We start from the raw sequence: 27,825 nt of genomic DNA on the forward strand, positions 1-27,825 counted from the left end.
AGCTGGTGCATCTGATTCTAATTTTAGGTATTTGAAGAAGTGATAAATGTCGGGGTGTACTTACTTTTTCCTTACTTTTTCCTTAAAAAGTACTTACTTTTTCCACGTGCGAAATTTGCATTTATGTTTATTTAAATTATACAATGGACTACAAAATGTAAATGTTTCATTATATTTGTTATATTATATCACCTTTATCTGTCAATATTGTTGACATGAAGATCAAATAGCTGTATGTTGAAATATGTTGAAAAAGTCAAAACTTTACATGGGGTGTACTTACTTTTTCACGTGACTGTATATATATATATATATATATATATATATATATATATATATATATATATATATATATATATACTGTATATATATATATATATATATATATATATATATATATATATATATATATATATATATATATATAAATATGTTTTTTTTTCAAGAAAGAACCCCTCAGCACACACATGTGTGGGGTAGATGCAGACTGGAAGTTTGGGCCGATTACGCCTCACCACCACGTAATTCAAAACACCTCACCACCAACTAATTCAAAACACCTCACCACCAAGTACTTCAAAACACCTCATCATCAAGTAATTCAAAACACCTCACCACCAAGTAATTCCAAACACCTCACCACCAAGTAATTCAAAACACCTCACCACCAAGTAATTTAAAACACCTCACCACCACATAATTCAAAATACCTCACCACCACGTGATTCAAAACCTTTCACAACCACGGAAACAAAAGTTTGAGGGAGTCGTTAAGTGACAACACAGACACTGCCCAGATGTGTAGATATGTATATAGATAAATGACTGTACCCGAGTTGCCGTTTTGTCATGGTTTAAACCAATCATAATTCAAACAATTATTTTGCACAAATGTATTTGTAATATACGTGATATCACATTTTATAAACAATTGAAGTTGAAAACTTAAGTTGAAAAAAAAAGAATTCCCCAAAAAAATTCCCAAAAAAATAATGATAATAATTGGAAAAATTTTCAAAAAAAATACCCTTAGGACATACCGACGGGAGAGATATGTGCATACCAGAAGTTTGGTCGGATTTCACAAAAGTTTGAGGGAGTAGTTCAGTTACAAGACAAGACAAGACAACACAACACAACACAAGAAAGACACTGCACAGATATATATATATATATATATATATATATATATATATATATCTTACTATAATTCACCAAATGTCTGTCTGTCTGTCTGTTCCCAGGTATCGCAAAAACAGCTGAACCGATCGCAACGAAATTGTGGGTGGGTAATCCTGGGACCCCCTGGAGTAAAAAAGGCGAAATTGTTTTTCCAGTTTTTTCCCAATTTTTCCAATTTTCCAGTTTTTCCAATTTTCCAGTTTTTCCAAACACGATGGAATAATATTTACCGATATGAACAGTGATGTGGCTTTTATTGAAATTTTACAAATACTGTTTAGATTTTGATGATTTGCATATAATATGATTTAATGGCTGTTTATATAAATCGTTTAAAATAATAAAAAAGCCTTCAATTTCTGATATTTTGCCTTTTTATTTGGGCCTCCCCATTGAAGGCCCACCCATAGGGCGGGTACCGTTGCTGGTATAGAGAATAAGAGAAAGACAGGAGAAAAATCCTTATGAAAGCTGTGCCTTTGCAAAGCAAGTAGCACAAAGGGCAAGATGATAGCATCGAACATTGTAATCGATACTTGCCCTACAATGTGACAGCAAGACAAAAAAATCGAATTCTTGTTTTCTCCCCTACCTTGTCTTTGGGCTCAAGATACCGATTTGTGAGTCTGATGATGATAGCTCGAACCGGCTAAGTCTTCTTTGTATGGTGGTGCTACACCCAAAATTAAACAATTGTAGCACTTGTATGCCTCAGCGATCAGTATTTTCCCTGAAGGTTCTGAGATGATTATTGTCTTCGAATGTCGGTTCCGCAGTTACGTTTCTGTTCCGTCGAGCTAATCAGGGAGCGGATGATAGCATGATGACATTTTTTACGTCGCCAGGATATGGTTTTGGACATCTGGAGGGGGACGGCTCCAGATGTGCAAACCGGTATGTCAGGAAGCCCTTTCTACCTAACAATTTTTTTGCACGTGAGATCTGCTGAAAATGAAAGACCTGGTGGTGGGAGTATGTGTCATTTATGAGCCATGTGGAAAGCCACGGTGATTTTGAGTTTGGAAGGGATGCTTGGACCACCACAAGTGCGTCGGGCCAAAGGAAATGCTCGCGTTCGGGTCACGAATAATGTCCGTAATCACTGTTCGCTGCTTGATTTCATGACCATTCCATCTGCGCAGGTGTGATGCGTTCATTGAGTATCTTTCCGATCCTGAGCGTTTCGTTGCTGTTCTGCGGTGGCCTTTGCATAGCGGCGAGTGAGTTCTACCGCTCCAAACACAACATCATCCTTGGAGCTGGAATATTCTTCGTTGCTGCTGGTAGGTTAAGGCGATCCATACTCTTCATGGGAGATTCTGTTACTTAAGTAAGGGACGTCATTGGTGCATGTCTTTGGTTATTTTCTCCATTTGCGGGTTTCAGACGGTGGATTGGAATCCTCCCAGGACCCAATGTGTCCACCTCCGCTTCAGTAAGGGATCACACAGTTCATGGACCAAGACGTTCAACTTTTTCAGAGTTTTGTTCCAAGGGCTCGTTTCAGAATCGTCACCGAACCCCGGATTGCCTCCAGTTGTAGTTCATTTGTGGTAATATTCCCGGGGTTGTTTTTAAAATCTCAGTGAGGTTCTTTGTTATCATTTCAGTTGCTCCAATTTATCACTGGCACAATTTCCATGCTCTTCAGCTTCCAAGATCTCTTGAGCTCATTTTTGAGGTCCTGGTATTTGGTCATTTTCTTGATTTCTGTGTTGTTTAGGCCAAGATTGCTCGGTACTGATTTCTCATTCATCAATGCTGTGTTTTCCTTTTTGTTCCTGAGTATAACATCCGGAGATAACACTTTGTTTTCTGTATGTGTGTGCCAATGTCATTCCCGGCTGGACGGACTGGTTACGCCTTTGAAAGACAATTTAGACAGTCATTTAAGACTTTTGTATCCCTGTAGGTTACCAGTCTTTTGACAGACTGTGTGCCTCTGCGACTATTACTGGAATGCAACCAACATGAGTCGCACGAGTTAGGTCAGAAATTTGTAAACTGCCTTTGCGACCTGTACACCACACCTGTATACCACGTCGCCTCCTCTTTGCGGAGCATACCACAACCTTTAACCTCAACCAGCAAGTGTTGCCAAATGGGTTCCCATCTAACCCGATGTTCTATGCTCAGGTTGGGCAGGAATCGAATGCTTGTCCTCCATTGAGCTGTCTCTTCTACGCTTGATCCCCAACCGAGTCGGACACAGTACATATAATTAAAATCTGTCCTTTCTGATGGCACGGCCAGCAGGGTTGTTCCATTTGAGACTTTCCACCCTTCAGATGGGGACCAGATGGGGATCAGCATTCAGCTTGTGCAATTGCAAATTCCCTGCTTGGGGGGTGAGCCTACAATTAGCCCGATCTGCATTAGTGGGTAAGTGTTAGGATGGTGAAATGGAACGGGAACGATGGGCCTAAATGGACTCCTGCTGAGTCCATTTCCTTGTACAGTGAAACCTCTGAGTTGAAAGTGGAATATTGTAAAATTTGGTATTGCAAGAAGTGAGGAGCTGCTTACAGATAAGTTGTACAAAAATGTAGGCACACTCCTTATGCCCCCATCAATTCCGCTTCTTTCCCCCAGATTCACGATACTTATTACCTCCGCCACCGAAAATGGATGCAGTTTATGTTTTCCCCGCTGTCTTTCTAACTGTCTCTGTTTGTTATTTGGTGGAATAATTGTGCTAAGTATGTTGATCTGTCGTGTCTGTTTGTCTGTTAGTCACACGATTTTTGGCCACAGTTTTCTCGGAATCGTTCTGAAATCTTTTGTGTGAGTAGGTGACCGGCCAAGGACAGCGACGCACATTGTTGGTCAGGATCCGGATCCAGATCTGGATACTATAATTTTTTAATTGATTCTTCACCATTGAGAGAGAGGGCCAAAAATGATATATAGCATGATATCTCAAAAAGTTGTGAACGGATTCGGACCAAACCTGATGGAGATGTTGGGTGTGCACAAGGAAGAATGACCTCGATTTTGGTGAAGATCCAGATCCGGATACAATCTTTTTTTTTAATTCTTCAAGTGATTTTTCACCACTGTGAGATGGGACCAAAAACGATAATTCAAAAAGTTATGGACGAGTTATGACTAAACTTGGTGGATGAGTTGGGTAGGTGACAATAACAAGCCAATTAGATTTTGTTCAGATCCGAATCCAGATCCGGCCGACCAGTGGGATACAAAACATAACCTGTGCAGCCTGGCGGAGGTGTGCGCTCTTTACCTAGTGCTGTTCTACTTGATTATTTGCTTTTTGGTATGTACCTTTTTTACTCTTAGTTAAAAAATAAATTGACAGATGCCATTAAGTTGCCATTTGCGAATTTTGCAGATTCATTATGAGAAACTGTGCTGACTTGGTTTACTAATTTATTAAAGTAACATTTAAAAGGTGTTTGCATGAAGTTTTTGATGGTGGCTTTTTTTATTTTCTTTTTTGCATACAAGATCGAGACTCGTGTGAGAGCTAACATAAATCACAAGAAACAACAACGAACGGACACACAAAACATACAAAAAAGGGAGCGGGAGACAAGATGGGGAGAGAGAGGGAGGCACACAAGTACAACAGCAGAGAACAGGGACATCGGGAGATAGGCTTGGGGGGAGGAGGCATAGGAAGGCGGGGGGGGGGGGGAGGGGGGAGGTGTGGGTGGGCTAGTATAAAACACATAAAACACACTGCTGGAACTTCCAGGAAAGAAAAAAGTCGATATTTCAAAAAAAAAAGTGGATTTGGGGTGAAATTAGTGGGGGTAGAAGAGATCAAGGTTTTGCATGGGGGAAGATAAGAGATGGTGGTGAACAGCTGTTTTAAATACCTGGAGGGAGGAGTGGGATTGAAGGGAGTGTGGGAGTTTGTTCCAGAGGCGAGAGAAAAGAGGAATGAAGGAGTGAAGGTGAGCAGAGAGTCTTGATTTTGGCAATTCGCCAGAAGAGGGTTGCTGGCAGATCTTGTGCGACCTGTAGGAATATTTGGGGGACAGAGCCCAGATAGAGCTGGAGGAGCAAGGCCGGAGAGGAGTCGGTAGAAGACAGAAAGACCACCAACCTGCCTGCGGTGAGTGAGTGAAAGGCCCTCGGAGCCAGCTTCATCGCGGGAGATTCCAATGATTCTGAATGCTTTGGTTTCAACTGCGTGAAGCTGAGCTAGGTGTGAGGCAGGAGCACCCGCCCAGAGGGGAGAGCAGTATTCCATTGAGCTGGGGATGAAAGCCTTGTATGTGGTGAGGAGATCAGGATTAAAATCAGAAGGATCATGGCTGATATTGAGACCTAGAAGTTTGAGTGACTTAACTTCTTTGAGAGGGTTGTTAAGAACGTACATGGAAAGGTTTGTCTTTCTGGAACGAGTTGCTCAGCCCTAACGTTCGACAGAATGATTTTGGCGTGGATGTGTCATTCGTTCAAGGTTCTGGCGATGACTCGCCAACTCTTCGATAAATACAATGTCAATACCTAAATGTCCACCAACAACCAATCATAGATGACGCATACATTGATACCTTGCCCTGCTTGCATAAAACCAGGATGACAGTTTATAGCTGGGTCCACATTTGAACCCAGGCTAGGCAGCTCAGTGGCGAATGTGCGTACCTCGAGTCCATCCAACCAGTCTGAATTAAGATGACTTGTCTCATGGAAATCTTAAAGCTTCAGGTCCATTGCACTAAAAATGAATCCATTTGTGATAGAAGAAAAATCCATCTTTTTTATGTCAAGATTCCTACTTCCAGGATGAAATCTATTTTGGTTTTCATGGAAAGTCCCGATAAAATATCTTCAGCTGATCCCTTTTGTGTGCCATGACAGCTTTTGTTTTTCTGTGCCCGCATAATTCGGGTATTTTAAGGCACAGTAATTAATGAGGGGAGTGTAATCATCTGCACAACATGATTTTATGATACATCTTATGGATACAGTTCTTTTTAATACAAGCAACATTAATCTTTTGGACCTTAAATGTTTTTTGTTTTTCTTTCTTCCAAACCCCATTTCCTTGTGTCCACATTCTCTCCTCTGTCGTCATCCCAAAATCTCTCTAGACTCTGTCTGTCTGCTTCTCCTTCTACCTTTCTCTGTTCTATTTTTATTTCCACCTCTCCCCCTTCTCTCCCTTCCCCTCATCCCTCCATCTTCCCTTCCCTACTTCTCCCTCCTCCGAGATGTTCCCCACCCTCTCCCACTCCGATCCCTCCTCCCCGTCACTCCCACTCTCCCTCATCTCTCCCCAATCTCTCTCGTTTTATCTTACCCTCTCTCGCCCTCTCTACCCCCTGGCCTACTGCGTTGAAGTTCCAATTGTAAGTGTCAGTTGCTACACCAATAACTGCAACATCAGAGAGCGTACATGACTTTAGAAGCCTTTTTTGGCAGGATCATCAGTCCACCCACTGGGTAAAAGAGTCAATCGACAGACACATTTCCCACTTCCTGGCCAACATCAATGTGGAGTGGATTCCCCCCAGGAAGTGAACTGACATGCATCCTGTGATGGAGTGTATATAACTCTAGCTGCCTGATCTGCCCCCAAAAGGCTTCTGAAGCCATATAGGCTGATTGAGGCCTTGTCAACTGACTGATGCAATGTAGGAGCTGACACTGCATTCAAGCAGTGGGTGCTTCAGTGTTTTTCACAGAATTCAACTGAGCCGGTTGTTCCCATTTTAATGGCTGCAACTTAAAATTCTTATTAACTGGTAATAGGTACATATAAACAGGGTGGGTGTCTGGCACTTGCTGCAGGGGTCTTGTTTGGTCAAGACCACTGCAGCAAGTGCTGGGGCGTGTCCCATTACCAATCATCTTGCTATCGCTTGCCAAGCCAGCCGTTCCTTATCAACCGTTTCATTGGAGCGCTTGCTTGAGTGCTTAATGCCATTTGGTGAGGGCTCTACAAGCTGATTGGTAATGGAACACACCCCTGGTGTGGTGTGTCACGAGGGTTCAAGAGGCACTTGAGGTATATACACTTCCTCACCAGATGGCATGTCAGACCACTTTTTGGGGTAACTCTTCTCTGTGCAGTGGATTTCTTGTTACCATGCGCTCGCAAAGGGAAAATCAGGGTTAAGCGATCGGTTACGTGCATACGTGCGGTGTTCATACGTTTCTGCATTTTTTAAATTCATTTTCTCAACAAGCATTGGTCCCATTGATGCAAAATTTTGCAGCATAGGAGCACCTCCTCCTGTAGAATATTTTGGTGATAATGATGATGTCATAGGTCACGTGGTAAGGCGCCATCTTGGAAAAACCGAAAAACGTTGCACCTCTATATCTCTGAAACCGCTCCATGGAAAGAATTTAAGCAAGGCGCATTGTCAAGTGCTCCCCATGGTGAATAAGATATGTTAATGATGATGTCATCGGTACCTTCATTATGACCTTCATTATGACTTCATAATTCGACAAGTACTACTCTTAGTCCCATCATTTTGAAATTTCTGGAGCGTGATCTACGCGACAATTATATTGGAGAATGTATACTTATGATGTCATCGGTCACATGGTCTGGCAGCCATATTGGATCAAAGAAAAAAAACTTAAAAAAACAGAACAGTTCGCACCAAGTTGACCATGTGGTGTAGCTCTTCTATGAATACCATCTAGTTGATAAAGTTATGCTATGATGACCATGCATTCTGACCCGGTGGGATAGAGTTCATGTGTTTGTTTGACTATATATTTTGGCCTTCGGGCCAAAGTGCGTGCGTATACAGTAGACTACAGGGTGGCCTGAAAGTCGCTTCACCCATTCCCAGGAAAGTATTCATTCTTAAACTCTTTTAATATACAGCTTTTGTGGTGCAATACTTAAAATAATTAATGAGTCATTATACTGCGTGCGGGAAGCAAAAAGCGGGGTTAAGCAATTGGTTCATGTCCGTCCATTCGTCCGTCCGTCTATTTTATCAGTTTATGATCATCAGTTTGTGATCGAGAAATAACATATTTTAATTGAATGTTATATATTGAACATGAATCAGATCATGAATATGAAGACAAGTCTGTTTTTTTTTTACCGTATCTTGGCTAAGAATTCATCCTGCTAACACATCCGCAAAGACAAGTAACAAACATTCTTTACTTTTCTCTGTAGGCTTCTCTGTAGGCTTTTCTCCGTTTAACAAACATTCTTTTTCTTTACTTTTCTTTCTTTCTGCCATGATCTTTCTTGGGAAAACCACATTTCCAAGCTGGCCTCCAAAGCCAGTCGCCGACTGGGCATCCTCCGTCGTGCGAAGTCCTTCCTTGGCACACCTGAGCTCCTCACCACATACAAGGCTTTCATCCGCAGCTCAATGGAATACTGTTCTCCCCTATGGGCTGGTGCTCCTGCCTCAAACCAAGCTCGGCTTCACGCTGTTGAGGCCAAAGCTTTCAGAATCATTGGAATCTCCTGCGATGAAGCTAACTCCGAGGGCCTTTCACTCACTCACCGCAGGAAGGTTGGTGGTCTTTCTGTCTTCTACCGACTCCTCTCTGGCCTTGCTCCCCCAGCTCTCTCTGTGGTCTGTCCCCCCAATATTCCTACAGGTCGCACAAGATCTGCCAGCAACCCTCTTATGGTTAAGCTGCCAAAATCTAGGCTCTCTGCTCACCTTCACTCTTTCATTCCCCTTTTCTCCCGCCTCTGGAACAAACTCCCCCACTCCCTTCAATCCCACTCCTCCCTCCAGGTCTTTAAAACTGCTGTTCACCACCATCTCTTATCTTCCCCCATCCAAAACCTTGATCTTTTCTACCCCTGCTAATTCACCCCAGAGTCCTTGCAGTGTTAATATGTTTTATACCTCTCCCACCTCCCCCCAAGCCCTCCCCCTCCCACATTTCTCCCGATGTCCCTGCTCTCAAATGTTGTGTTTGTGTCCTTCCCCCTCTCTCCCCATCTTGTCTGCCGCTCCCCTTGTTTTTTGTGTTTTGTGTGTCGGTTTGACTTTTTGTCTGATTAATATTAGCTCTTTCACGAGCCTCGATCTTGTATACAAAAAAAAAAAAAAAGGCATTTAAAAAAAAATAGGATAAAGTATATAAATTGTTGAATTTAAAAATATCTCTACTCTACCTGCCTGGCAGTCAAACAAAATTGAAAATCATTCCAAACAGAACATTTACTGTTTTTAAGGACGTTATAAAGGACACAAACAACAGGCATGAATAACAAATGTAACGTGTTGGATTGGGTGATGTAATAGACGTTGCGGAAAATGGCGGTAAAACCCGGATATTTTTTATTTATATGTCTTTACACCTGTTTAAACCTTTAGCTAAATTGAATTATATATTTGAATATTGTGTAACACAAATCACCTTCATCATACTTCCAATAACCTCCAATTATGCAGGGATGTGTTTAGTTATCAAGTTTCTTGTAGAGCGCTCGCCAAATGGCTTTAACACCCACGCAAGCACTCCACCGAAACTGTCAATAAGGAACGGCTTGCTTGGCAAGTGCTAGCAAGCTGCTTGGCAATTGAACACACCTCTGCAGTACTTGGACAAAATTCATTTAATTCCATGACATTTACAATCTTTATTCCATTTAAATTTAACGATATACTTACATTCACAATTGTCTGTCATATTTCCAAGAACCTCTAGTTTTGTAATACAGTCGGACCCCGCTATTCGCGGGGGATACTTTCCTGGAAAATCCACGAATAGCGAAACCCGCGAATAGCAGGGCATTATTTCAATGGGAAAAGGGGGGATAGGTTCCCGAGTCGTGAAAATCCGCGAATAGAGAGGAACAAACCGCGAACGGCGAGGCAAAATCCGTGAATGGTGACGCAAATCCCGAGAATGTCGAGAATAATCCGCGAAGGTCGATGAAAGTCCCAGAAATGGCAAGCCAAAACCTGCGAATGTCGATTAAAATCCAGCGAAGGTCGAGAAAAATCCCGCGGATGTATGCCACGGCATTGTTTCAATGGGGAAAAAGGGGATACGTTATAAGTTCCCAGCGGTTCCTGATCATAGAAGAAAATTTAAAATGTTTTCGACTGCAAATGCACACAAAACATGCTTGCAAATAAAAACAAACGACAACACAGGTACAATTTCCAATATATTGAAAGAATGCGCTTACAGTTTATTAAAAGTGCTTAACCATACCGTAACGTTAAAGTAAAAAAAATACAACATCATCATGTACCGTTTAAATTTTTTTTTTTTACAATCACACGCAACTTTCAAATGACAATGATGATGGTGATGAATTAAAATCCCATGAATTCCTCGAACCGAAATGAGAGTCCTGCAACGTCGTGCACTGAGGGAAAGGCAGCAGTTGAGGGTGTTAGTGAGGATGCCGGTGAGGACACTGAGAGGGTGGCAGGTGATGTTGAGGTGGAGGGAGCAGGGCTGAAGAAATGGGTAATGGAGACCGTGTGCACATTCTGGCAGATTGCCGCAGGTTTCAATGCAGCTCTTTGTAGGGGAGAAACAAATCATCCAAGCCCCTCTTGAACTTGAGGTACCTCTCCATGACTGGATCAGCATCTTCCAACTTGTCGACAAGTGCCCGCATATCATGCAACAACTCACCCAGGAACTGGACTGTGAGGTTGGATCTCTGCACCTCTTCCTCATCACTGCCTGCCTTCTCCTCCTCGGAAACCGTTATAATGGCCTCCAACTCCTCAGTGAGGTTGACGCCATGTGAGGCAATGAGATCCTCCAACGCCTCAGGATGCATGTCATCAAAGCCTTCCCCTCCCAACTGCCAACCCGACAATCACATGCCTCTCTCAGTGTTATCGGGAAAGCCAGTTAAGTTTCTGACTGCCTGTTAGCACGCGTTGATGGTGGAAGCTCTCACCTCATTCAGCGACTCCTTGATGGCGCTGATGCAGTGGACAATGTTGAAATGCTTCCACCACTGCCCGACGGTGAGCGCTGGGTCGACGGTGAGCCTCCATTGCATCCAAAATACGGCGAAAGGTGCGACGGATGTAATACGTTTTAAACGTTGAAATCACACCTTGGTTGAGTGGCTGGATGAGTGAGGTGGTGCTGGGCAGCAGGAAGATCACCTCGACATTCGGGTGAGCCATGTCCAGGTTCACAGGGTGGCCAGGAGCGTTGTGCAGGAGCAAGAGAACCTTGAACGCAAGGTTTTTGCCCACCAAGTACCTCTCCACCTGAGGGACGAAACAATTATGGAACCAGTCCAGGAAGGTTGCTGCCATCACCCAGGCTTTCCTGTTGGCCTTCCAAAACACAGGCAGAGTTTGCTTATTCTTGTCTTTGAGAGCACACATGTTCAGGAAACGATACAACATCATGGGTTTCAGCATGAAGTCCCCTTTTGCGTTTGCACAGAGGAGAAGAGATACCCGGTTCTTGGCAGTCTTGAATCCCCATGCTGTCTCCTCATACTTCAAGATAAAAGTTCTTGTGGGCATCTTTTTTCAGAAGAGGCCAGTCTCGTCAGCGTTGAACACGTGCTCTGGGAGGTATCCCTTCTCTTCGATCAGCCTCGCGAGTTGAGCAGGGAATGCTTTTGCTGCCCCGTGGTCCAAGAGGACCCCACAGCAGTCCGAGAGGACCTCTCAGTGGAGGAACGCTCCCCTGAGAGCTTCACATTTTTGAGACAGTACCACTCCTTGAAACGAAGGAACCATCCCCTGCTTGCAGTGAATGAAGTCGCGCTGCTTGTACCATCATCGCTCGATGCATTACTCGTGCCGGCACCACCCGCGCCAGACAGATGATTGTAAAATCCTTTTTGCGACTGAGAGGTCCACTCAAAGGCATACTTTTCTGCACGTTATCCTCAATCCATATGCTGAGAGTCTTCTCCATCCTTTATGTGTGGACACCCAGACATGGGTGACCACCTTCGTACTCGATACAGCGCTCGCTGAAATACTGTCACAAATCGCCTTCTTGTTGTTCCGTATGTAGCGAACGGTGGATTCGTTAATGCCATAATGCCTGCCCACAGAGGCCGCACTCTCTCCTCTCGAAAGGCAGTCGAGCAGCTCAACTTTCTGGCTCAGGCTCATGGCTTTCTTTTGCCTCTTGGTAGTCGACGCATCTCCGGCACTGGTCTTGCACTTGGGAGCCATCATTCAACGATGAGGAGAGCCTTTTTGCATGGCTGGTAAAAGATGGGTTTTATAAATGTCAAGCTAGCGGCTCGCGGAAATTTTTTTTGTACCCCTGGAAATCTGCGTATTCGCAGAACATGTCCACAAATAGGGGGGGGGGGGGCACGATTTTGTGGAACACGGCTGCGAAAAGAAAAACAAACCGTGAATTGGCGGGACTTTTTCCGTGAATAGAGAAACATGTCGCATTTTATCAACCACGAATACGCGGATTCCACGAATAGCGGGGTCCGACCGTACTTAAATTTAAATGAAGGTTTAATGGGGGGTGGGGGGCGGGTGTATAAGCATGATGTTCGGAATTGCTTCTGAACTACTTAAACAGTACAAAACTTTCGTATTCTTTTCAACAATTGTTTAAAATTATTATTTTATTAAAATGGAAGTAACATTGCGTGGGGTATCGTGTTCTATGAACTCCCCAGTTTATAAAGTTTTAATGTCTTTTAAAAGGTATTTATGTGTCAGATTTGATGTCATTATTTTCTAAGAAACAATATACAGGAACCCCTTTGAAAATACAAAAGCAAAAAAAATGGCAAAATCCGGGGCATTTTTATATATATTTAAAAGCCAGGGAACGGTGATTTAAGGACCGAAAAGGAGGACATGTCCTGGAAAAACCGGACTTATGGTAAACCTACTTTATTTGGTTAATGGTTAGATTAGGTCACGTGAGAATGATTTTAGATGTCATTTTGGTTTAAAATTGGTTGGTTTTGTGTAAACAAGTTCCAGTTGCATTGGAATTTGTGTATTTTAAGATATTAGTACATCTGCTCCCTACAGTAAGGTCATGTTATTATCCTCTCTGGGGTATATAGATTACAGTAGATCTAGGCTCGGGCCTGTTAGTCTTCGGCGATGCGATAAGCATATAATGTCTCAAGAACGTCGGGATTCCTCCCTTTCTGTTTAGTGTTAAATAGCAGTAGCGGCTGTTTAAAATGGTAAACATACGTGTTTGTGGTTTATAATGGGTTTTTTTTTCTTCTGGTAGGCTTGGCCCACAAAATGCCATGATAAACTATTCATTCACGTTAACACAGCATTTGTTCAAGGAGGAAAACACCCTTGGGGAGGGAGGATATTATTAATATTAATATTGTTTTTATCATATCACATTATCATGCGATTATCATTAGTGTTGCTATTAGCCCATCTCCCATGCAGCAGGAGTCGTGTGTGTGTGTGTATGTGTGTCAGTGCATGTCTGTGCATGTGTGTCTGTATGTGTATGTCTGTATGTGTGTGTCTGTGTCTGTGAGTGTGTGTCTCTATGTGTGTGTGTCTGTGTGTGTGTGTGTGTGTGTGTGTGTGTGTGTTTGTTGGTGTGTGTGTTTGTGTGTGTGTCTGTGTCTGTGTGTGTCTCTGTGTGTGTGTCTCTGTGTGTGTTTCTGTATGTGTGTGTCTGTGTTTGTGTGTGTGTGTGTGTTTATGTGTATGTTTGTGTGTGGTGCGTGCGTGCATGCGTCCATTCAGGGCCGTAACTTTTTTCCCCATTTGAGCTTTTGTAATCAAATTTTCAACAAACCTTTATTTTGAGAATATGGAGAACACTAATGGATAATTGAGTGAAAGGGCAAAGTCACAGTGAGTACAAATAGGCCTTATTGAACCATAACTTTTTTGTCATCAAATTTTCAGCAAAGCTTTATTATGAGAACTAGCAAAGTACCCGTCCTAAGAGCGGAGCTTCAATTGGGAGGCCCAAATGAAAAGGCAAAATATCAGAAATTGAAGGCTTTTTTATTTTAAACGATTTATGTAAACATCCGTTAAATAATATCACACGCAAATCATCAACATCTAAACAGTATTTGTAGAATTTCAATAAAAGCCACATCACTGTTCATATCGGTAAATATTATTCCATCGTGTTTGGAAAAACTGGAAAATTGGAAAAATTGGGAAAAATTTTGGAAAAACAATATAGCCTATTTTACTCCAGGGGGTCCAAGCATTACCCAACCAAAATTTTGTTGTGATCGGTTCAGCCGTTTTTGCTGTACCTGGGAATAGACGGATAGACAGACATTTGGCGAATTATAGTAAGATATGGAGGAAACAAATTAATAATTAGGTCAAAGGTCAGCGTTGCATAAAATCGTCAATTCTCATTCAAGTCATTTTTCCTCAAATCTAAAGAATTTGCATATTGGGTCACTGAATTGGTTCAACAATCAAAACCCAGAAGCCGATTGTATTTTCTAGAACAAAAAGGTCAAAGGTCAAGGTTGCATAAAATGGTCAATTTTCATCCACGGTTGGACGGTCAAGGTTGCATTAAAAAAGTGGAAGGTTTTAGACTGACCAAGTTAATCTCCTGATTTAAATCCAATGGAACATGAATTTCACTTGCTGAAGAGAAGACTAAAATCAGAAACCCCCAAAACAAACAACAACTAGGAATGGCTGCAGTAAAGATATGGCAAAGCATCTCAAAGGAAGATACCAAGGGTTTGGTGATGTTGATCGGTCATATGTTCGATGCAGTTTTTACATGTAAGGGATAGACAACCAAACACTAACTATTATACTACTTTAACTTACTTTAAGTTAATCTGTTCCAATACTTATGCTTACCTAAAATGGTGGGACTGTACATATCTCTATATTATAATAGCCATAGATGATTCTGTCTGTCTGTCTGTCTGTCTATCTGTTGGGTGTCTGTCCGGGGTGTGGCTTACTCGGTTTGCAGAGTAGCTCCACCCATAGCTCCACCCATTCTGGGAGTGGCTTCATATAATTATAAACAAATATCCACCATTTTATTAACTCGCATAGCTTTGAGTCCTGTTTTGTAGGCCCGTGGTGTCTTGCTCTCCCCCAGTTTTATTTCAAATCAAATTCGATAAATCATTTCATTTTTCACAGTCGCTAACATAGTTTTAGACTCGGTTGAAAAAAAACGGGAAGAAAATCCGATGAAAGTTGCCGTTTATAGAATTCTCAAATTCTCAAATTGAATTCTCAAAGGCCTGTAACTTCAAGGCCATTGAGTCTCTCTCACGCCTTTATCTCCAATCTAACTCACCATATGATTTCATTTTTATCGATGGTTTTACTTTTAGACTCGGTGTCAGCAATAATTGAGAACAATCCACACACGCGGGAAAATGCAGAGATATATTTTTTAAAATCGCGTCATGGTGTATCATACACCGCCCAACATGACACCGCCGGCAATGTGTCGATATATATTAAAAATTCGCTTTTGCTTTTCCGTTATGATATATTACTATTTCGTTTGATGATAGTCGTCACAAAAACGTCAACAATGATGCCGACATATATTTCTTCGTTTTTATTTCATTCAACATATTAGCCGGAAGTAAAATATGTTTCAGGAAATTACCGAGAGATATTTCTTCGTTTTTTTTATTAGTTATGTGCGCATACACTTTAAATAGGTTTATTTGAAATCTTTAATTTTCCACAAACATTCCACACACGCGGGAAAATGCAGAGATATATTTTTTAAAATCGCGTCATGGTGTATCATACACCGCCCAACATGACACCGACGGCAATGTGTCGATATCTATTTTAAATTCGATATATCATTTCATTTTTCACAGTCGCTAACATAGTTTTAGACTCGGTTGAAAAAAAACGAGAAGAAAATCCGATGAAAGTTGCCGTTTATAGAACGAAATGAATTCTCAAATGCCTGTAACTTCAAGGCCATTGAGTCTCTCTCACGCCTTTATCTCCAATATAACTCACCATATAATTTCATTTTTATCGATGGTTTTAGAGTCGGTGTCAGCAATAATTGAGAACATTCCACACACGCGGGAAAATGCAGATATATTTTTTTAAATCGCGTCATGGTGTATCATACACCGCCTAACATGACACCGACGGCAACGTGTCGATACGTATTAAAAATTCGCTTTTGCTTTTCCGTTAAGATATATTACTTTTTCGTTTGATGACAGTCGTCACAAAAACGTCAACAATGATGCCGACATATATTTCTTCGTTTTTATTTAATTCAACATTATTAGCCGGAAGTAAAATATGTTTCAGGAAATTACCGAGAGATATTTCTTCGTTTTTTAAAATTAGTTATGTGCGAATACACTTTAAATAGGTTTATTTGAAATCTTTAATTTTCCACAATATAATTTACTTGCCATTTATCATTTGATGATTACGAGACAAATTCCTCTTGAGGATCGTGACAATTCATGCGCTGCGTGGAAACTTCTATTTCCAAAATGAATGAGACGATCGATGAAGAACGCAGACTTGAACAGGATGCAGCAAGAAAACGAATGAGACGGGCGAACAAGTCCATCGACGAACGTCAATGCAAACTTGCGGGGTCACCCGTGGGAATCCCACGGGCATGGATGTGTGTGACATTTCGACATATTGAGTTAGATGCTGCACATTAGATCCGATGAAAGTTGCCGTTTATAGAATTCTCAAATTCTCAAATTGAATTCTCAAAGGCCTGTAACTTCAAGGCCATTGAGTCTCTCTCACGCCTTTATCTCCAATCTAACTCACCATATGATTTCATTTTTATCGATGGTTTTACTTTTAGACTCGGTGTCAGCAATAATTGAGAACAATCCACACACGCGGGAAAATGCAGAGATATATTTTTTAAAATCGCGTCATGGTGTATCATACACCGCCCAACATGACACCGCCGGCAATGTGTCGATATATATTAAAAATTCGCTTTTGCTTTTCCGTTATGATATATTACTATTTCGTTTGATGATAGTCGTCACAAAAACGTCAACAATGATGCCGACATATATTTCTTCGTTTTTATTTCATTCAACATATTAGCCGGAAGTAAAATATGTTTCAGGAAATTACCGAGAGATATTTCTTCGTTTTTTTTATTAGTTATGTGCGCATACACTTTAAATAGGTTTATTTGAAATCTTTAATTTTCCACAAACATTCCACACACGCGGGAAAATGCAGAGATATATTTTTTAAAATCGCGTCATGGTGTATCATACACCGCCCAACATGACACCGACGGCAATGTGTCGATATCTATTTTAAATTCGATATATCATTTCATTTTTCACAGTCGCTAACATAGTTTTAGACTCGGTTGAAAAAAAACGAGAAGAAAATCCGATGAAAGTTGCCGTTTATAGAACGAAATGAATTCTCAAATGCCTGTAACTTCAAGGCCATTGAGTCTCTCTCACGCCTTTATCTCCAATATAACTCACCATATAATTTCATTTTTATCGATGGTTTTAGAGTCGGTGTCAGCAATAATTGAGAACATTCCACACACGCGGGAAAATGCAGATATATTTTTTTAAATCGCGTCATGGTGTATCATACACCGCCTAACATGACACCGACGGCAACGTGTCGATACGTATTAAAAATTCGCTTTTGCTTTTCCGTTAAGATATATTACTTTTTCGTTTGATGACAGTCGTCACAAAAACGTCAACAATGATGCCGACATATATTTCTTCGTTTTTATTTAATTCAACATTATTAGCCGGAAGTAAAATATGTTTCAGGAAATTACCGAGAGATATTTCTTCGTTTTTTAAAATTAGTTATGTGCGAATACACTTTAAATAGGTTTATTTGAAATCTTTAATTTTCCACAATATAATTTACTTGCCATTTATCATTTGATGATTACGAGACAAATTCCTCTTGAGGATCGTGACAATTCATGCGCTGCGTGGAAACTTCTATTTCCAAAATGAATGAGACGATCGATGAAGAACGCAGACTTGAACAGGATGCAGCAAGAAAACGAATGAGACGGGCGAACAAGTCCATCGACGAACGTCAATGCAAACTTGCGGGGTCACCCGTGGGAATCCCACGGGCATGGATGTGTGTGACATTTCGACATATTGAGTTAGATGCTGCACATTCATTTTTACAAAATGGTTACTGGCAAGTCATCAGATCCAGAAATGGTGTAAAAACCACCGTTTAGAGGCCATTTTTCCCCGCAAAGCGGGGGTTGGCCTTTTCGGGGACCGTGGTAGTTGTTGTTTTTTTGTCCCCTTTTTGAAGCAATGTTTTACGGCCGGCTGCCCTTCCTGACGCCAACCCTTTTTGCCGCCTTCAACGACAAACAGGGAATTACCAGTGAACTGGTACTCAATTAGCCGACCTCGGAAGGATGACAGGCTGAGTCAACCCCCCTGGCATTAATTCGGCGATCGACCGAGATTCGAACCCAGGATCCTAAGCCGGCACCCTAGCCGCTAGCCCAACACCAGAAATGGTGTCATGAACACAATTTATTTACGCACAAGCACAAAAGCAAGACGGGCCGATTTCCGATTCCGACGGGCCGACGGGCGAGACGGGCCGATTTCCGATTCCGACGGGCCGATTTGGAGCAAGAAAAAGAACGAGACGGGAGAAAAAGGAGAGAAACGAGACGGGGAAAGCCGATTGGAGAGGCGAGTGAGGCGCGATTGGAGAGGAGTGTGAGGCGCGATTGGAGAGGAGTGTGAGGCACGATTGGAGAGGAGTGTGAGGCGTGATTGGAGAGGAGTGTGAGGCACGATTGGAGAGGAGTGATTGGAGGGGAGTGTGAGGCACGATTGGAGAGGAGTGTGAGGCACGATTGGAGAGGAGTGTGAGGCGCGATTGGAGAGGAGTGTGAGGCGCGATTGGAGAGGAGTGTGAGGCGCGATTGGAGAGGCGTGTGAAGGATTGCAGAGGAGAGGAGTGTGAGGGATTGGAGAGGTGAGGGATTGGAAAGGAGAGGGATGTGAGGGTTTGGAGAGGAGAGGAGTGCTAGGTGGAGAGAGGAGAGTGTCAGGTGGAGACAGGAGAGTGTCAGGTGGAGACAGGAGAGTGTCAGGTGGAGAGGAGTGAGGGGTCACATATTATGTGAAATAAATAAATTGTGTTCATCACACCATTTCTGGATCTGATGACTTGCCAGTAACCATTTTGTAAAAATGAATGTGCAGCATATAACTCAATATGTCGAAATGTCACACACATCCATGCCCGTGGGATTCCCACGGGTGACCCCGCTAGTAAAGTTATATTGTTCTACAACGGTAGAACATATATTTATAGAAATACCAAGACATAAAAGTTGATCTTCTGTAGTCTTGCCTCATATTCATCTTTTGATCTAAAGTCCAAATTTCTTGAGTATATGCCAATAATAACAAATTTGACTTCACTGTTCCAATACTTGATGGTGTGAGTCGTCATTTGGCAATGGCTGGATAGTCCAATGCGGGACCCACAGCGTCTACCACAAACATCGCAGGTTTGACAAAGTACTGGTCCTTGCGGAGATGGACGTTGACAGGTTTTCCGTTTCTTACCTCCAATGTCTCTCGATAGCGAGTCTCCCACATTCAAAGTGGTCCAGGCCTTTGCGGCAAATGTTACGCCAAGCTGACCCGTTTGTGGCCAGATGTGATCCAATACTTATGGAGGACACTGTAGTTATGTAGTTTTTGAAGGGTAAAAAACTTAGCTTGTGGTACGTGCTTTGGTACTCGGCCTGAAGATGTCTATGGGTTGTGAAGCATTATTTGACATTTGCTTATCCCAACTGCAGGGATTTTTATATGTATTGGCTTGGCCTTTTCTTGCCTTAAATTGACAGTACCAAGTCACATGTCATGATATTGTAAGATTAGTCATGATTTGTAGGTTCTCTGGGTGGTAGCAATATTAAAACATGTGTAAGGAATGCCGTTAGGTTGAACGAATGTGCAATGCCCTAATCTTACTATAATTCACCAACTATTCTACTACTGGAGTAAAATAGGCTATATTGTTTCTCCAATTTTTTTCCCAATTTTCCAATTTTTCGAATTTCCAATTTTTCCAAATTTCCAATTTTTCCAAACACGATGGAATAATATTTACCGATATGAACAGTGATGTGGCTTTTATTGAAATTATACAAATACTGTTTAGATTTTGATGATTTGCGTGTGATATGATTTGACGGATGTTTATATAAATCGTTTAAAACAAAAAATCCTTCAATTTCTGATATTTTGCCTTTTCATTTGGGTCTCTCAATTGAAGCTCCGCCCGTAGGGTGGGTACCGTTGCTAGTCTAATTAATATGACTTTGCAATCTTTTGCAGTTATCCCTCATTTTTGTCATTTGAATACCAATGAAAACCTTTCTACTTCCTTAACTTGTTATTCCAAATCTTTACAAGTACCTTGGTTATCTTTGCCTTACTCTATCTGTAAATAATATACTTCCTGTTCATACTCCTGTTTACCCACCTCTTCCACCTACCTCCTTCCTTGCCTCCACAGGGCTGGCAAACGTCATCGGCATAATCATCTACATATCGAGCAACACGGGTGACCCAGGGAAGAGCGACGCGAAGAAGAGCAACTACTCCTACGGCTGGTCTTTCTACTTCGGGGCGCTTGCGTTCATTATTGCAGAGGCAATCGGTGTCGTCATCGTGCACACTTACATCGATACCCTTCGACAAGCACGCACAATCTCTCACCTGCATTTTTTCAAGAAGCCCGGGCCCTCCATGCTCCCTCAGGGTTATCACCTTCGTGCTCGCCGTCGCTCTTCAGGCTCCAGCGGACGCTCTCGAGATGGTGATGCTTCACCCGTTCCCTTCAAACCTTTTGGTGCCGGTCATAGTTCGGCAGACATATCGTTGTACACTCTTACGGGCATGGACCCTGGGGTTGGGGTTGGGGTGCCAGGTTCGGTACCCGGCTCAGCGGGTGCGAGCTTCGATTGTGAGCGAGAGTCAGCGGCCGGTGGGGCCTTCCTGCACAACTGCTTTTCCACGGAACTCAAGGAGTCTTTGTTCGGTACTAACCGTCGGACTACTCCGGTTTGAGCACTGTTGTGCGTATCCAGGCCTATGATACACAGACTGCCACTGGGCTAGTTTGCTGTCGCATTGTCCCAGCATCTCAGCTGTGTTGTTGCACTCAGTGGATCGTTGGCTTTTGCCCGTGGAGCAGAGTAGAGCTTCTCACAGCTCTGAAACTTCAAAGCGCTTCCTGTAGCTGGGGATGACCACTGTCTGCACACGACCAGACAGATTTGAGTACTTTGGTGATTCATTGTACTGTCATTCCAAATGAAAACGCTCAAGGAGGTAGGAAGATGTAGTCCCATTGGCACAATTATTTATACATACTAACAGGAGAACCAAGGATCTGAAGTTGCTGCAACATACGTTTCAAGAAGCTGTGTGTACGACTTGCTGCAATGTAGTTTAAAGTTTAGTGGCCTCCATTTTGTTGGTGAATATTGGTCCAAATTTCTGCCAAATCTATCATTGCTCAGCCGACTCTATTAGGATGTCTCGCTGAAAGATTTGGTATCTTCATATCCGGACATTTTGGCACTGGCATCGCCATACGAGGGAATCCCCGGCTGTGAAAGCCTACCAGACAGCAATTCCAGTTTGTTGACGATGAGATTAAACCGCTGACCTAGTGCCCTAGTGCTCTAGTGCCCTAGTATCGGTTGCCCTAGTGCCATAGCGTTGGTTGGTGTGCGGTCACGTGATATTGAGCCATAGCAAAGGCAGTCGTGTTTTCTTACGTTGTACGAGGATACCTGGAAAATGAAAACCTGTCTTTGAGACAAACTTTTTGTGATATCAAATCAAAGAATGTGTTTTTAATGGTGGGCTAGGGTGGGTGGATTTTCGTTTCGCTCAACTGGGGAAATTTTTCTTCTGTCTGGTCTGGTTTGATATCATTTGGGATGTTTAGTTGTTGATTGTTTTTATCTTGTGGTGTAGTTATGGTGCTTGATTTCACACTTGGTCCATTAGCTCGTGTCCATAGAACCATCCAGCCTACAGATATTTAAAAAAAAAAAATCCCTGCCTTCATTCACTCCACCTGCCTTTCTCTGTGTCCGCTACGTGCTAAGAGGGCACACTGGTGCACCTTCTGCATTGCCACGCCCGGGGTCCTTGCGGCCATAGTTCATGGAATCCCGCCCTTGAAAAGGAATCTCTCACCAGGTGTCTGTGCCAAGGAGAGCGGGCACCTTCAAAATTGGCATGCCTATCGTGGTCCGTGCTGGAGATAGTGGGTCTTGGACCACCTCTACATTGGCATTATAACTTCCAGAAGTCAGGTCCAGTTCAGCCGTTTTACCCTATCCTCTCAGCTCCGATTGCCGTTCCACCGAACACCCACTTTCCGTGCCGTGCATGTGTACGTGTGTGTACACACGTGTGTCACCTCTTCCCAGCCTTTGTCGTGCCGTGGCGAAAGTCTGTGATTTTGTGATATGACAAAACGTATGATTCCTTGAGGGCTACCGGAACTTGAGCACTTGCCTTGTACGCGGTGTTCCGAATGCTATGAGGTACGCACTGTCGCTATTCATTTTCTACCAAACATCGCTTCCTTTTAAGTGTCCCCGTGCCCTCTCTTTCCTGCAGTTTGCTGATAGTGTTATCTTAATCTGAATAAAATTCATTGCCTTTTGTTGTCGCTTCTGTCAGTTAAGGCACACACTGGGACGTAGGCTTTTTATCCGAGGGAAATTGAACCTGCCGTGAACACGTTACCAGCCTCGCCAGCGGGGTCCTAATACACATCACTTTTTTATGCCAATTTGCAAACTAAAGTTTTATTTTCCTTTTTTCAATGGAATTGTTGCTGTTTTTTTTCTTCAAATAATTTTCCTGCTAATACAAGGTAGAATACCTTCAATGAAGGCTTCGTTATTTCATTATTTTTTTGGAGGAGATGGTGTATTGTGACCCTTTGAAATGTTACCATGGCAATGGAATTCAACAATCATTCATTACAGGTCTCTTCTTTCCTACCAGTTTGGCCACTGTGTTTATCCATTTTTTACCCTGCGCGAAGCGAAGCGAAAAGCGTGGTTAAGCATTCAGGTGCGTACGTGTGCCGTGTGCCGTACGTGTCTGCATTTTAAAAATTCTTCTTCTCGGCAACCATTGGTCCGATTGACACGAAAGTTTACCAAAGAAGCGCCTCCACCTGTAGAATTTTTTTATTCATAATTGTGACTTCATAGGTCACGTGGTACGGACAACATCTTGGAAAAACTTTACACCTCTATATCTCCCAAACCGCTCAATGGAAAAAATCGAAGCATGGCTCATTGTCAAGTACTCACCATGGGGAATAGGATATGTTGATGGTGATGTCATCGGGGCCTTAATTATGACGTCATAATTCGACAAGTACAACGCTTGATCTGATCAGTATGAATGAAACAAAAAATCCTCTGCAACTGTTAGTCCGATGGACACGAAATTTTCAGAATATGTGCGGCTCCTCCTGTAGAATTTTTTAATGATAATTATAACGTCATAGGTCACGTGGTACAGAGGTCTTCTTGGAAAAAAATCGAAAAAGGTTGCACCTCTATGTCTCCGAAACCGCTCCATGGAAAAAATTGAAACATGGCTCATTGTCAAGTACTCCCCTTGGGGTATAAGATGTGTTAATGATGTCACCGGTGCCTTCGTTATGACGTCATAATTCGACAAGTACAACACTTATCTGATCATTGTGAATTGTTTTTTCTCAGCAACTGTTGGTCTGATGGGCACGAAATTTTCATCATAGGAGCAACTTCTCCTGTAGAATATTTTAATGATAATCATGATGACATAGGTCATGTGGTACAGGCGCCATCTTGGAAAAACCGAAAAATGTTGCACCTCTATATCTCCAAAACTGCTGCATGGGAAAAATTGAAACATGGCTCATTGTAAAGAACTCCATATGGGGAGTAGGTGTTGTTCACGATGTCATTGGCCATAATTATGACATCATAATTCGAAAGGGACAATGCTTAGTCTGATCAGTTTTACATGTATTGAGTGTGATCTATGCAACAATTATATTAGAGAATATAAATTTATGATGTCATCGCTCACGTGGTCTGGCAGCCATATTGGATCAAAGAAAAAAATGTTCAAAAACAGAAGAGTTGGCTCGCAACAAGTTGACTGCGCAAGGTAAGTATTCTATGAATACCATCTAGTTGTGTGTGTTTTTAGATGGCAGCGAAGTGTGTGCGAGGTAGCAATCCAGGACAACAGCAGTGGAGAACAGTTTCGTGCAAAGACATGTTGGTTCTCCACTGAAACGCCGACGGATTCTCTTTTTTTTTAAAGTGATCCGCTCCAAAAGGAAGGCACTGCACCACTGCGTGGAGGTTTTTAATGACCCTAACCCTAACAACTCAGTTTGCAGGGATGCGCAGACACGCTGACTTGGTCGACCTATTATTCCACCCATCCTCGTTCAACAGAGGTTTGCCACCGACAACTCAGCGAAGGTTGGCATTTCAAGCTACGATCTCCTGATTTACATCACGGGGGCTCAAACTGGTGGGTTAACCCAGAACGCTAGAGTACGGAAAGATTGGACATGGTCAGAATACGGGATTTCAACATTAGGGTCACACTATCATGAAGCGTGTGCTCGCATGGAAATGCCGAACAAGCTCTTTGCCTATTGTTATTGAGGGGGCTGGCAGAATATCCTGGAAGTACGCGCACTCGCCTGAGCAGTCTAACCTGGGTTCAAATATCGACCCAGCTATCAACTGTTTCACAGGCAGGGTGATTTATCAATGTGTGTGACGTCCCGTCTGCCAGCATCAAGTTGTTGGATGATGAAGATACTGAGGAGTCCCTCTCGAACCTCGCCAAGTTCCAAATTCCTGCTTTTACCTACAGGGGGCACAGAAACAGCGATGCCCCCAGCAAATGATGGTACCCGCAGCTAGCCATACGATTGCTATTGAGGCTTTCCCTAATTGCACAGAGATTGATCTGTGCCAGGGTATTAGGTGTCGATAATGAAATCGGCCATCAGAAGCGGATTGCTAACATTTTTCGCCAATCAATCAGTGGAGTTAACAAACGATAATTGGTAGTTTAAAAGTAACTAAGAGCGATACTGTCCTTGAAGCCGAAGGTGTACAATTGCTATTGAGCTGTACAAATGTCATCCCGAATGGGATGCGAAACGTCTGGAAGACGTCCAAGTATGCTCAAAAGCCATCCGGCTCAGTGAACATTTTGTTCAAGTCACTGAGGGGGAGTTAATTTGTCTAATGGCTTTTCAGTCATCACAGCTGATTAATTGCCCTGCCATTTGGCTGCCCACTTGGGGTTTTAAAGTCGCGGCTCTTGAGAGTTTTAGGTCTTGGAGTCAGGCAACGGCAGTAGACCTAAACAAGTGGCCACGGCCGCTGTGGTGTACAGAGCGGGCACCTGAAAATAGCCGTCTTTGTTAACTGTCAATTATCGCTTGCATGTTGGAACCACCTTTAGAGGCCATTTTCCCCCGCAGAGCAGGGGTTGGCCTTTTTTGCGCACCATGGTCCCCTTTTTGAAGCAATGTTTTACGGCCGGATGCCCTTCCTGCCGCCAACCCTGTTAGTCGCCTCTTGCGACACACAGGGAATTACCAGTGAACTGGTACTCAATTTGCCAACCTCGGAAGGATAACGGGCTGAGTCAACCCCCCTGGTGTTAATTCAGCGATCGACCGGGATTACGAACCCAGGATCCTAGGATCCCAAGCCGGCACCCTAACCGCTAAGCCAACACCAGGCCAGTTGGTGAGACTGGAATCAAGGTCAGATTGTCGTGCCTCGTTGTACACTGGACTCGTTACAATGGTTGTCCTAGTTCTATTTCAATGGTTGGAGAACATTCCATCATGCCTGTGCTCACACCCTTCCACTGCAGACCTGAAGCCGATTCCTATGAGCAGTGGTCCGGGGTTGCCGGCACGCCGTGGATGGTTTCTGAAAGATACCCATGTGATCTTTAGTGTATGCAGATGGGAAATCCTGCCATTCTCGAATTCCCATTCTCGTTGTTCATTGTCGTTTCCATTCCCTAGCGATTGCCAGGGCCATCCTGGTTTCGTTGTCAGGACTGTTCAACAGGTACACCATAATGGTTGACCTCTGTGGGCAGATTCTTTGCAATGGCCACCCAACATGTCCGCTGCCATCACTACCTAGTTCCCCATCTGTCGGGCTGTATCCTCTGCATTTCAATGCGCTGTTATCCCGGGCTCGAGCTGTGCCAGGAAAGCTGTTGTCCTCATCAGTTGGTGCTTTGATTGGCATCTATTGTAGATCGCTTCCAAAGGTCATGGCCCAAATTGGACCTCATTTCACACGCAAAAAAGCGAGAGATTCAGCGCCGCGGGCGCATCTCCATGTGACAGCACACCCACCATGACGTTCTAATGACGATAATTAGACGGTGCAGTTTTCTGTCTTGGAATCGCAGGCGACAGATCAGGCATTTCTAGAATTTTGGTGAAGGAGGTGGGAGCGATTGTGGACTGAACCCAAATAGTCATCCCTTCCGACTTATTCCATTCATGACTGTAAGAAGCATTTCTATGAGTCAAAATAAAACGACGGGCTGAGTAACCTACAGGACCACACCGTCCTCGAGCTCATCAACTCATGACCGTGGATTTGACCTTTGACTTCAGGTCGTGCTCTGATGAGTTATCTTTGCCTGATCAAATGTGTGAGTCCATTTGGTCTTTGCTCATACCTCTGCGAAGTAGAAATAATTCGCTTTTTACACTAACTTCATATCTTAAATAAATGGTGGTGAAACATGTTTGAGGTCATCTATTTCTTATGAACACTCATGACTAAAATGAGGGCATTGAGACGAAGAAAGGAAGGAAGGATGGAAGATAAAGATCCCACTCCCTAATTCTGCTCATGTATCCATGTTGTTGACCCCTTGCGTTCTCCCCTACCCCTCATCGTTACCTGCATCCCTTGTTTGTCCGTCCCCGTATATTTCCTTCATATGCACTGCTGTTGGCCTTTCCCCTTTCTCCACCCGCTGTTCCTTTTGTAATGTTGCGTCCTCATTGTAAGATAACTGCTTTATTGTCAGGCCATAGCTGCACAGCGAGCTCTCGCGAGATCTCACACACCACGCAGCTTTGGCCGAACAACAAAGCAGTTATCTTAAATGGTGTCAGAAGTGGGATAAGGTATTTCACAAAACACAGAACCAAATACACACATGGAGCAGGAATAGGATTACATTACTCTGATCCTGATCCATTCTGTGTTCTACATCTTCCATGAGCCTGCCTTGGCTCCGTATGCAAGAAAAAGGTTGGGACTTGACCCTCTTGGTGCACATGACGTCACCCTACTCCCGGAATCCCACAAACATGTTTACTCAATGTTCTTACCTCGGATGCAAATTACATACAAGCTCCTCCAATAGCCTAAGAGCACTAAAAACAAAAATCCTGCCACATTTGTGTATGTAATAAATAGATGGCCCTTATTGTCTCCGTTTGTTTCGCAGTTGTCAAAACATCGTCTTGCTAAATTATATGCCGGGTGCTTTTCCATTGTGTTTGAAGATGTCCGGGACAGGGTTTTGGTATTTATCCATGGAACTGACACACAATGGCGTGCTTCTTCTGCAGCAACACAAGGGTATGCACAAGGAAGCTAGACCCAGGATGAGGTCGTTCGGCCCATCAT

General features: G+C 43.0%; 1 protein-coding gene across 2 annotated transcripts in view; it reads left to right on the forward strand.

Moving 5' to 3' along the window:
• The window catches only part of LOC137427711 (voltage-dependent calcium channel gamma-3 subunit-like), a 59,228-nt gene extending 36,456 nt beyond the window's left edge, over nucleotides 1–22,772 (forward strand). For both annotated transcript variants that reach the window (XM_068117395.2, XM_068117396.2), the window contains 2 exons: nucleotides 2,325–2,465; nucleotides 20,601–22,772. In XM_068117395.2, the coding sequence (XP_067973496.2) occupies nucleotides 2,325–2,465; nucleotides 20,601–21,154 (695 nt within the window). In that variant the 3' untranslated portion in view covers nucleotides 21,155–22,772. The remainder of the gene's footprint in view (nucleotides 1–2,324; nucleotides 2,466–20,600) is intronic.
• The last annotated feature ends 5,053 nt before the right edge of the window (nucleotides 22,773–27,825 follow it).

Source organism: Myxine glutinosa, chromosome 5, assembly GCF_964187855.1.
Source record: "Myxine glutinosa chromosome 5, kmMyxGlut1.1, whole genome shotgun sequence".
Lineage (NCBI taxonomy): Eukaryota > Metazoa > Chordata > Myxini > Myxiniformes > Myxinidae > Myxine > Myxine glutinosa.